Source organism: Motacilla alba, chromosome 21 (assembly GCF_015832195.1).
Source record: "Motacilla alba alba isolate MOTALB_02 chromosome 21, Motacilla_alba_V1.0_pri, whole genome shotgun sequence".
In the NCBI taxonomy this organism is placed as follows: Eukaryota; Metazoa; Chordata; class Aves; order Passeriformes; family Motacillidae; genus Motacilla; species Motacilla alba.
In genome coordinates this window covers 733874-745761 of record NC_052036.1, presented here as the reverse complement: position 1 = coordinate 745761, position 11888 = coordinate 733874, and the positions used below count along the sequence as shown (strand labels likewise).

The 11888-nt window shown below is 45.2% G+C and overlaps 1 protein-coding gene across 4 annotated transcripts in view; it reads right to left on the bottom strand.

Moving 5' to 3' along the window:
• The window catches only part of CLSTN1 (calsyntenin 1), a 29726-nt gene that overhangs the window by 2766 nt on the left and 15072 nt on the right, over nucleotides 1-11888 (bottom strand). For 2 of the 4 annotated variants that reach the window (XM_038159519.1, XM_038159520.1), the window contains 14 exons: nucleotides 10979-11187; nucleotides 10608-10757; nucleotides 10324-10509; nucleotides 8973-9221; nucleotides 8014-8135; nucleotides 7106-7268; nucleotides 5955-6005; nucleotides 4131-4288; nucleotides 3359-3507; nucleotides 2651-2877; nucleotides 2176-2346; nucleotides 1445-1590; nucleotides 698-833; nucleotides 250-434 (listed from right to left, as the gene is read on the bottom strand). In XM_038159519.1, the coding sequence (XP_038015447.1) occupies nucleotides 250-434; nucleotides 698-833; nucleotides 1445-1590; nucleotides 2176-2346; nucleotides 2651-2877; nucleotides 3359-3507; nucleotides 4131-4288; nucleotides 5955-6005; nucleotides 7106-7268; nucleotides 8014-8135; nucleotides 8973-9221; nucleotides 10324-10509; nucleotides 10608-10757; nucleotides 10979-11187 (2302 nt within the window). The remainder of the gene's footprint in view (nucleotides 1-249; nucleotides 435-697; nucleotides 834-1444; nucleotides 1591-2175; nucleotides 2347-2650; nucleotides 2878-3358; nucleotides 3508-4130; nucleotides 4289-5954; nucleotides 6006-7105; nucleotides 7269-8013; nucleotides 8136-8972; nucleotides 9222-10323; nucleotides 10510-10607; nucleotides 10758-10978; nucleotides 11188-11888) is intronic. The other 2 variants (XM_038159521.1, XM_038159522.1) reach the window with 1 other exon arrangement.

Sequence of the window (11888 nt, the reverse complement as noted above, 5' to 3'; positions counted from 1 at the left end):
AAAAGCAGGCTGTGTTTAAGGCACTGTGCACACGATGAACACTAGTGCTGGACACTGGCCTGTAAAATCCCATCCTCCATCGTGAAACTCTACCCCCTGCAAGATCCCAACCAACTGCTCTTGGCATTTGGCACATTTGCTCTGGATGCCCAGGTAAGGGCTCTGCCCTGTGCTCAGGCTCGCTCCTGCTCTCCTCCCGTGCCCACGGGCAATCCCAGCTGGGAAAGGCCAGCAGCTGCCCAGGGTTACCTCCATGGGGTTCACAGTGATGGTCAGGGCAGAGTCGTCCCAGTCCATCTCGTTCTCCTTGCCCGTGTCCTGGTCCCGCATGGTTCGCTGGTGCGCGGCGCGGATCCGGAACACGCCCAGGATGATCATGAACACCAGGAAGCTGACACACACCACGATCACCACGGTGGCTGTGCTGGGGACAACTGCAGCCACAAAACACCACAGTGGGAACTCTCACACTGTGCTGGCAACTCCTCCCCTGCCCATCCCCTGCCATGGGAAATGGCTTTATACAAGTATTCCATGTATATTATCGTATTTCATATTTATTACACAAAGGCACTTCGTCTACAGCCACTTAAAAGGTCAGCAGGAAAGTAAGAACTAGGCTTCCTTTCCTCAAATATAATTACATCAATCTGAAAGACAAAAAACCAGCTCAACTTCAATGGCTGAGAATTCTGACCTGAAAAGGGATGAGGGTTTGCCAGGTTGTGACCAGAGAGATCAACGAAGGAATGATGCACTGGGTGAATGAACTGTGGCTGTGCAGCAATGTGATTGGCATGTTCCACTGGGCTGGCTGTGTGGATAACATTCACCTAGAGACAAACAGAAAGTGGTAAACTCCAGAAACCCAATAGTTTCCTTCTGAAAAGATAAAGAGAAAAAAACTGAGAATTTTAGTGCCTTTAATGCCATTTTCTGCTGTACTTCCATCTTTTAGATGTAAGCATACTAAATAATAATTAACCTGTAGCCTGCTGCAGAGGAAATGCATTTTTAGCCTCTCTGTGCTTTAACATAATCCCTTAGTATCAGAAATTTACATATGACAAGCAGAACAACAAAGGGCCCGGCATGTCCATCTGTGGCATCCCCGAAGTGACACATAAAGGCCACTCGCCTCTCTGGTAGCACCACTCTCACTCCACTTGCTAAATTAATAATCCGTGTTCTCAATGCAACCTTGTCACCTTCACACCTCCATTAGCCACACTATCTCTTCTACGAACAACAATTTTATTTCAAGCTGAAATACAGGACTAAAACCACATTTATCCATAAAATACTGCCCGAAACGCTCACATTTCCTAATGCTGATTTACAGGACAGAACCCAAATCAGTAACTGGTCAATTATCTACATGCTGAGGCGAGCACTTGCATGCTGCTGAGCCCTGCAGGCCCCGAGCCCCGGGGCAGGCACCCACCTCCACCTGGAACTCGTTGCTGACGTAGCGCCCGTTGAGCTCCGAGCAGAGCAGCTTGAACTTCCTGTCGAACAGAGCCGCCGTGCGCCAGTTCCTGTAGCGGATCAGGTGCAGAACCTCCTCGTAGTTAGCCATGGTGTCCACCCCTGGGGGACACACACACTACAGCAGCTGCTCGGCGAAGCTGCCCCACCTCACAGCCCAGACAAATATTACTCCAGTGCTCCACCTAAGGTTTCCTGGCCGACAGAATCGCAAGGATACAGAAAGGGGAACGCCGCCGACACACACGGGTGGCTCCGCTGAAATCCTGTGGGTTGGTTTTGTGGTGAAATCCTAAACCCAGGGAGGCTTTGAAGGGATTCTGGGAGCTTTTCTATGGAATACTTTTAACGTAACAGAAAAGAATGACGCCTGCTCCCAAGCACTGGGGTACCCATGGAAGGAACAAGCCTTTTCTGGGGCAAAGTCTAACTGCAGCTCCACAGTCCAGAGGTGACGGGCTATTTGGAACACAGGAAAGGACAGAAGGAAGGTTCTAGAATGTTACAATTTCTAGAATCACAGCTTTCCACAGAATTGCTGTGCTTGGGGTTCTAAAGGTAGTCTAAACTTGAAATTCTAAAAAAAAATTAAGTACTTGGAGTAAGGTGTTACAAACCACCTCTCTAGAACTGCTCCCCTTGTCAGTCCCTTCAGACCCTCCCAAGAGCAGCAGCAGGAACCCCCACCTGTGATTATCATGCCCAGGTTAGAACTGCTCATCTCAATGCCCTTCTGCTGCAATCGTGTCATGTCAATCTCCAGGCTCTCTTGTTCCTGATTTAGTTCCTCTCCCAGCACTGTCACCTCACACATATCCAGGTTGTGCATGATCTCTTCAGATACCAAAGACTCTTGAACTAAAAATCAGAGGAAAAGCCAAAGATTTAAGCAGAAACACCAGAACAAATATTAAAATCTAGGCCTGAGGAGAACAAGTATTCACAAAATAATGATTTAAAAAATAAAGTACAAAATACAAAGAAGGGATATTTATATGAAGATCATGGCCTGGACTTATTATCATTTCCAGGTAAGTTTTTGTTAGCCCAGACCAGAGGATCTACACCTTTTTTTCCCTTCCTGGATTCTGTATTAAAAGCCCACACCTCCCTGCAGGAGGAAGACCCTCCCCTAGGCGAGGGTGGGGCCCAGCGCCGTTACCTGTGGGATCTTCATCCCCGTCCCCCTCGGGCTCCACCTCCCGGGTGATGGTGCTGATGATGCGCAGCTCCGGGAACAGGGACACGCCCTCGGAGCTCTCGAACTCTGAGGCAGAGCGGGCAAAGTGGTTGATGCCACTCAGGCTGATTTTTGGTTCCTCTGGCTGCAAGACCATGACATACCCCTCCACAGGGGGAATGGAGACACAGGCCTCTTCATTGAAACACCTGAGAGACACAGGCAGTTTGGCAGTCAAGGTGGTTATTTCAGTGGGAAGCACAATTACACACAGTAATTGCTTTATCAATTTTTCAAAAGCTGTCTCAGACCCAAGAGTCTTAGATAAATTCATCAGCTGCCCTGGAAAGTATGGAATAGCCACCAAGGGAGCAATCTCACAATTGGTTTTTACTTACAGTTACCATTTGGCCTATTTCTACGTTTTGACTTAGAGCCACAGGTAACCCCTTTAATGAAGCTGTGCCACTGCAGACACTCCCAGCACTGGCAGGACTTCCCTCTCCATCTCACACACTCCCTACTCCATTCTCGGGCAGAAAGCAGAGCGCTGGTGTGGAAAACATTTGGTACTGAAATGTGGGATGGTCACAGAGCCCAGGACTCCTCTGTTTCTCCCAAGTGGGGTCTGTGAACACCAGGCTCCACCAGCCCCACACAGGGATGCTCCAGCTCAGCACCAGGACATACTTGACAGTGCTGGTGATCTTCAGCCTCCGAATGCCAGGAGTTGGGAACTGGCGGGAGTTCAGGTAGGAAATGTGCTGCATGGCCTTGTCAACTCTGTCAATGTCATCCCCCTCTACGGTCAGCGTTGACTGGCTCGGGTTCATGTGGATCTGAAAACAAGGAAGAGAACCGTAAGAGAACACCCAGCTGAGTGACATGATCTGGCAATTCAAACTGCAGCTCAGCACTGCTGAATGCAGGAGAACTGCATCCATATCCAAAGCAACGGGGTCATTATTTCCCAGCCTTGTGGCACACAGTCTGAGCTCCCCACTCGCTGCCTTACCCCAGTGCAATGTATTTGTGTTTCATTTTTTAAGAAAAAATCTAAGCACGTATCACAGTTCTGGTTCTAGTAATACAGAAGAGAGACAGCTAACATATAAAAGAAATTCAGCCCTGCTCACACAACCTTGCTACTGAAAAAGCCACATAATCTCATTTTCTGAAGCTGTTTGTTGAAGATCTCTTATTAGACAGTCAGCACAGCTGGTAAGAGAGGCTTACAAATATGGAGTTTCTCTTCAAGACTTAAAAGACAGCAGAGTAACTTTCATTTCTAAGAGCAGGTTTATACAAGAAAAATTTCCTATTTTTATGTAATATTAATGCAGAACGCTACAAGATACGAGCTTGTTATATCTGGGGCACCCTGTTAACTCTGGCAGTAAAACTTGTAACTCTGATCAGGGAAGGAATATATATGTTCCCCTTTGTTTATATGCAAATTTACCTTCACACCTTTGCCAACACCATCGGCCATCTGCAAATCCAGCCCCTCTTTGCAGGTGTAGAGGCAATCAATCACCTTCTTGTTCTCCAGTTTACCAGAGCGGATCATCAACCCTGCCAGATTGCCTCGGAAAAACTGAGCCATGCGCAGTTCACCACCTTCAAAACACGAGGGAGAAAAATCTTTACTTGCCGTGATTCTTTTTGCTTTTTGTTTTGTAAGACAACAAGTATGCCAGCTGATACACACAGGATTATACACATGCGGGTTAGTTTTCATCCATTCTGGGTGTTAACCTTGTGATTATGGTCAGGCACAAAGAAAGAATTAAACAGTTCACCATGCACGTGGCCTTCAGACAGCTGTGGCCACCTTGAACTGACTGTTCCATGACAAACGTCCCAAAAGAAGCCCCACACAGCGAGGTGTGCTCAGAAATCAAACACAATGGGATGAGCCATGAAACCTGAATCTTCCTGCTGAGCTAACACCTCCTTCTGCTCAGGACACAGGACAGCATCCCTCCAGGTGTGAGGGATCTCCACCTGAACCAGCACTGCAGGTTCTCCCTACACTCCAAGGGTAGAAAGGAGCTTTGTAAAGTCATTCAGCTCATTCTGAGAGGTGTCCAAGAGTCACCTGCCCCTTCTAAAGGTGCCATCTTCTCTCTGCAGACTCAAGTGAGCAGTTTAAACCCAGGTAACTCAGCTGAGTCAAGTCTGATAAGGACAACTTAACAAGCCCTTTATTCCTCAGTGCTTTTGAAGATGATGTCACAATGATCAGCTAGTCCATCTTGCTAAATCCTGGGGCCACAAAACGCCACACCTGGAAATGTGTATTTTCAAGCCCATTACTTACTAAGCAACCTGATTTTAGAAAGACATCTAAGCTTGTTTTAGAAGTTCTAAGTGATAAAAGATCCTTAGTACAACTCAAATATTCAGTGGTGAAATGTCCTGCTACAAATTATATGATTTTCATATAGCTTCTGGAGCCCCTGGATGCTGCTCCCTCCTTTCCAAACTAAAATGTGATGCACAGCTAGAAACCTCTTGCCAGTTACATCCAGACTATTCCAGCAATTCTTAAACCTTACAGGAAGGGTACATATCTTGAATTCACTTTTAAAAATATACACTAGTTTTAAGTATCCCAACTCGAGACACAAAACCCACCGAACTGTCACTAAAATTTGTTATGAGGAAGTAACCCTGTAGCAAATCTGAAATACCTGGTAGCCAAAGCTTTTCTGCCCATTCACAATTAGAATTTTATATAAATATCTGACCAAGTGAGTATCCCCTGTAAATTCCAGGTCTGTGTTTATGAGCAGCCTGATCTAAATATCAGATCAGTCTTGTTCTGAGAGAGGAGCAAAGGTACCTGAGTTCCAGAGGTCCTGCCCAATGAATAAATTCTATAACAAAGACACATACCTACATGCATAAAAACACACATTTATATAGGATGACATGTGTTTATGCTTTAACAAAACTGGATGAAGGAGATTATAGCTGATATTTTACACCAGCAACTTTTTTCACCACTTCACTGCAATCACAACCGTTGCAGATTTGTACATGGAAGTACACTTGGATGCAACCAAAAAATACCCAAAACAAAGAAAAAAATCCAAAACCAAGCAGAAGTCAGCTGATGATGCTCTGCAAATAGAAGCACAATGAAGACACAAGCCTAGGAGAGGATTATGTGAAGGTCAATGGCCCAAATGCAATGCCTGCATTTCATGCTGTGTGCAAGATGAAGCAATGTCTTGGCTTAAAAATGAAATAAAACAGTAGGGAAAAAAACTCCAGCAACCTGCAGAGGTCTCGGGCACAGTTTCATTGTCATTTTCACTTCCTGTATATTCTGTAGAAAAGCAAGACAAAGAATAGGACAACAGGGAAAGGACCAAGTAGTTACAATTTGGCAAACTCTCAAATCCCAGAAAATACAAAGCAGCACATCCCCCAAAGCTTGCTCACATTGGACCCAGCTCCTCAAGGATTATGAGTTCTTGGAAACAAAGAGCTGCAGTGCAGGGGAAGACATCACTGTGCTGTTACAAGAACAGTCATGGCACCACAGCCCAAAGAGCCCCACACACACGCAGCAGTGACACCAGCAAGAGCTGCAGAACCAAGAGAGGGAACCTCACACAAACCACCTTTAGCAAGACAACACAAGTCTAACAGCTGGCTCCATTTGAGGGGAAGTTAATGTGAGATCCAGAGTAATTCTGTAACTCACCAAAAGGTTTTGTAAGCTGATCAAAAGAAGCCATTATCAACACAGATTTCTTAATCAATAATAGAATCACATGTATTGAGCAGTCAATTTATCAAATGGAAGCACCAAAAATGAAAATTGGCTTTTAATTTTTTAAAAGAAACGTTAAAAGAACGTCAGAAGGACAAAATCTTTTTCTCCTTGGAGAGGAGCTGTATATATAACTTAGAGCAGCCTAAATAGAGCAGACAATAAAGCAGGTATCTATTTTTCTAAGCTGAAATGGTAAAATACCCAAGAGACAGCACTGCTGTGTTGCTCTGCAGAGCTGTCTGCAGGACAGGCTTCCATTGATGAGAACACTTTTCCTACAAGATGCTCTTCAACCTACTTGAACTGAAGTGTTCTGCTTGGCAATCTGAAGTACATGAGGCATTGTTACAACTACTATTAAAAATAAGCTAACAGTATTCCCCACGGCCACCACAAAAATCATGTAGATGGAATACAGGCTGGTGAGCAGCCTTGTATTTCACACACCTGTGGCCAACGACAAAACAAACACACACTCATGGTAAAAATGACTCAGAGGAAATATGTGATACCAGCTTGCAGCAAAACCCATCTGCAAGAGGCAAAACATTTCATGCACTAAGAAGACCCGCTGGGTACTTCTGGATAACCACAAAGATTTCATTAAAAGAAGTTAATTACAAGTGTTAACAATCGTCAATAGTTACCTTGCCAACATGCTCCAACCACCAGCTGTGTTTCTATCTTGGAAGGGTGGAGTGGGTAATCCTCAGTGACTGGGAAAGGATCATAGGAAACCCCATCCACGTACAGAGACACCGTGGGAAATTCAACGTTGACCACGTAGTGGTGCCACTCTTTGTCACACACCTGAATAGAGAGAGTTTTAAAAATTCAATCTTTTTTTTTTCCATTACAGTTCAGTAACTGATCTGGTGCCATGTTTTACATAAGCATACATGCAGATGTACCAACGACCTACAACACAAGCCTGTACAGACACACTTGATCTTTCACACACATGGCACACATCTGAAAAGCTAACTGGCTGCCAAACATTAATAAAAGTTTCTTTATTCTGCTGCCAATACAGGAAGCTGCATATACTTCCTTTCCTTTAATTTTATATTAAATAACAGCATATTTCAATCTAAAAATACATTTCTACATGCATGCACATCCTGAAATACTGTTGTAAGACAACCTTACTTGACAAAGGACAGGTATTTGCTGAGAGAAACTGTTAAAAAACCACGACTATTTATCACAGATCCAGGGGGCTGAGAAAATGTCACACGCTCAGAAGTACTTGAATGCTATCATCAACCTAGAATAAATATGTCCTGTTTCTCATGCACTCCACCTTAGAGTGCATTTAGTGAAGACAACTGATGTCACAGCTGTGAGACTGACGCTGCATTTTCTACTTTGTATTCAAGATGAAAAGCTGAAGGCGAGCCTGCCACTTGATCACAAGTGAAACAAGCACAGCTTGTTCTGTAGAGCAGGAGTCAGGAGGCTGCAGTGGCAGGAGTATTTATTGCTAAGCACACTGTCAGCTGTCGGTGGCTTTCACTCTGGCACTCTACCACCAGCCCCCAGATTGGAAGCTCACCTGATTGAGCTTCCAGTGGAACTCGGCGGGTTTGTAGGACTTTCCCTGGGAGGGGTCCTGGCGGAACAGGAAGACCAGGCGGCAGTTGTGCACGTAGAGCGCGTAGCGGTGCCGGTTCATATCTGCGCGGCAGTGCAACCAACAGCGTTATTCCTGCACAGCCCACCCACCACACCCACCTGCTCTGCAGGGCCACACTTCAACACCACAGCCATGCCAGGCAGTGATCAATGCAGACGTAAATCAGGCAGGGTAAGAGGGATGTAAAACATCTGCAGCAGCAGGGAGGGCAAACACTCTTAAAGAGCCCATGAGGCTGCAGAACACAGAGAAGTCTCTATCCAAACCCAGCCTAAAGCAAGGCACAGCACTGAAGAGCCAGAGATAAACCTGTCAGCAGGAGAAAAAGAGCTCTACTTGCAAACACAAGGGCTTTTTTTGATACAAATGGCAATTATGGAAACAGGGTTATTGTATTTCCTTCTTATTAATGGTATTTTCCAAATTGTTGTTTCTGAGTCATAAGCAGAGAGTGAAATTATGCACGGAATTAAAAAAATCTTCATCTCTGGAGAAAAAGAAATTATATCCTCCTAAGGAAAATAAAGTTAGAGCAGCAAGTGCTGTCACTAGACCTGAGATGTGTGTCTTAATGTTTTTAGGCAGCATCAAGAACAAGGCTATCTTTGGAGATGCAAACTCGAGGCTGCAGTGCCAGAATAAGAAATCTACCACAGCAAAAGAAGTGCATAATGTAAACTGAAACAGAATTAGAAAAACAAGTCTGCCCAATCTGAAGCTACATAATCTAAGGCTGAACCTAAACATAAGCACAACAGTGTTTTTTAAAGTCAACTTCGTATAAATTCCAAGAAAACCTTAAGGTGGAGAAAACACTGTCACATGCGCTGCCAGAGCACATAAAAACCCGACTGTTTATTACTGAAGTATTGACAAACCTGTCTTGTCTGAATTGCACAGAATTGTCTCTTTCTCCTTGGTTCCGGGCCCGTGCCTCATCCATACTGAAATCATGAAGGGCTCTTTCAGATTGACTGTGACAACACCATCTGGAATCTTCACAGCCTGTGTGCCGTTGAACTCGAAGACCTGGTCGCTGTCATGGCCATTATCCGTGGGCAGCCCCACAGTCCAGTTAGCAGCACTGCTTGGAGGGGGGAGCAGCTCAGCTGTGCCAGAAGCAGCACCTACAACACAAATGCTCAAATCAAAACAGAAATTTCAAAGACCACCACTGGTTTCAAATTCAACTGTTTATCTCAGCACTAATTTCTCAGCACCAACTGTCAGGATTATGCACTACCATCACCCAATTCTCCTTTTAAACAGTGTGGCACTAATTACAGGCATCTAATACCATGGTAACTTCCACAAATTTCACCTCTGGGTAGACAATTGATCTCATAATAAGCAAATTCAACCTCCACAGCTATAGAATCTGATTTTCCTCTATCTCAGGAACCCTTTCATTGATGCCACTTGTCCCCCAGCCCCACGAGCACGATGCCTTTCTCTGGACACCATACTCAGCTGCGAGACCAGAAGTGACCCAGCTGAAGGAGTGCACAAGCACCCGCTCCCAGCCCACAGCACAGGCAGCAGCAGGTCCCTTTACCGTCACACTGACCTCGGGCAGGAATAGCCCAGGAATTGCCTAGGCCTCTGGGGTTACATGCTACTCACACTTTCAATTACTTTCAACTGCAGCTGAAGACATAAATCACGAGTGATAATTTATCCTGTAATCTCAATTCTTCCATATGGCTACAAAGGACTCCACTGACTTTTTGTAAGACCTTTAACTGCAGCGTAAGTGGATGTCAAGGGCATTTATTCCTAGGGCAACCATGGTACAAATTTAACTGATCCAAGTTAACTGTTTTTTTTCCCAAACCACTCCTTCTTGGTTTTCTCCAGTTTTCCATCATGTATTTCTCAGATGGCAGCCATTACGTCCATCATGCTCAGAAAAACAGAGGCTTTAACAGCTATACCCTTCCACACAAATTCTTCCAGCTCTTCAATACGAATCTCATGCAAGGCACATTATTAGTCTACGTAAGACAGCAGACAGGCAGAAGAAAGAGATTCTTTACCACATCTGAGAATTATTGCAGAAGTCACCTTCAGGCAATTTCATGCCTTTTGATGACAGTGAGGAAATCAGTTGAAGGAAACTATGTGCAAGCGAAGACCAGATCTACTCATTGATTTCTGGTCTAACATAAAATTCAAAGTAAAACTAGTAAGCAAGAGAGACCACTTTTATTTTAACAAAAGCCTTCTTACCACAGAGCCTGTGGATGGATTTCTCAGAGTAGGTGTCTCTATCACAGCCTTTACCAATATGGTTGGTTTCTAGTTCCACCGTGGCTTCAACTGAGGTTATTGGCTCATCACATGTCTCCAAATGCATCCCAGGGAACAGAGCCAGAGAGCCAGTGCCAGGCTCGTATTCTATTCTTTTGCTCCAACCTGAGTATTTACCCAAAGAAACAATATTAAAGACCTCTCGTATCTAACTGAATGTATCAGCAAATGCTAAGAGCAGAGAGGAAAGACAGCAAACTAACCTTGCCAGCCAGGCTTGCACGTAGGCTTAATGCTAATTTTAACCAACACATCCTCAGCAGCTCTCTTCTTCCCACAGTCATAGGCGGTTACTGTCAGTTTATACTGGTGTTCTTTACCATAGCTTAACTTTTCTGTGTTTTTTATATAACCTGACACAGAAAAAAGGCAATTGTCAGACATCAAGACAATTCTTCACGGTCATTACTGCATAAAACACATCCAGGTACCATCTATGTACTTCATACAGACTTGAATAACCCCATCTGCAAGTGCATTGCCCTGCAGGGTCTGGCTTTTCAGTGCCAGGCTGCAGGCCCTGGTGGCCAGGGCAGCCCCTGCTCTGCAGTGGCCAGCTGAGCCCGTGTCTCACCGTCCTTGTCGATGGCGAAGGGCACGTCCGGAGTCACGATCTCGTAGCTGCAGATCTGGCTGAACTGGGGGGAGCAATCTGCATCCACGGCCTCCACCTTGAGGACGTTGTCGTACCTCTTGCCCTCGATGACCGTGGCCTTGTAGGACTTCTCCTTGAACACCGGGGCGTACTCGTTCACGTCATTCACCTGGATGTGCACCGTGGCCCTGCAATGACACACAGCGGGCTCCCAGGGACTGCACACCCTGCCCCTGCAGCACTGCACTCAGCAGCCAGCCCCTCTCTGCCACCAGAGCCACGTCAGTCTTTCACCTGAAGGCTCTGAACCTGCACTGCTGCTGTGCAACAGCTCCAAATGGCCTCCCTCCCTCCTGCCTCCCCACACCACAGAATACACCACTGGAATGAAGGCAAATGGCATTTATACTACCAGAGAATATCTGCTGCAAGAATTACACAGACAGGTCAAACCAAGGAATAAGAAAGGAAAACCTGTGCTGAAGGTCTGTTTCCTGGGTACTTTAAACAAGGAAAAATCTGCGTTTTACATTTGCCTTTTCTTCTTCCACTTACTTCCATGAATGTGAAGGTTTGGGGTTTGATTAACAGGAATATTTACACCTGGTTCTGAATGACTATTACTCTTCTCTGTTCAAAGAAATGCTTTTAGGGTACTACAGATTCTGCCAAATCAGCTTCTTCTTTTTCACACGAAGCCATCCTTCAGCATTCCAGCTCCCAGAAACAAGCAACCACTGACTGAATAAACCCAACCACCTCAACTACCCTAACTAGGAGCAGTGGCTGTTTCTCCAGGGTATTGCTATATAATTCAGTGTAGTTCTAGGGTTTGTTTACTATCACTGGTTATTTGCAAATAAAACTCAAACTCTTGTACAGTTATAGA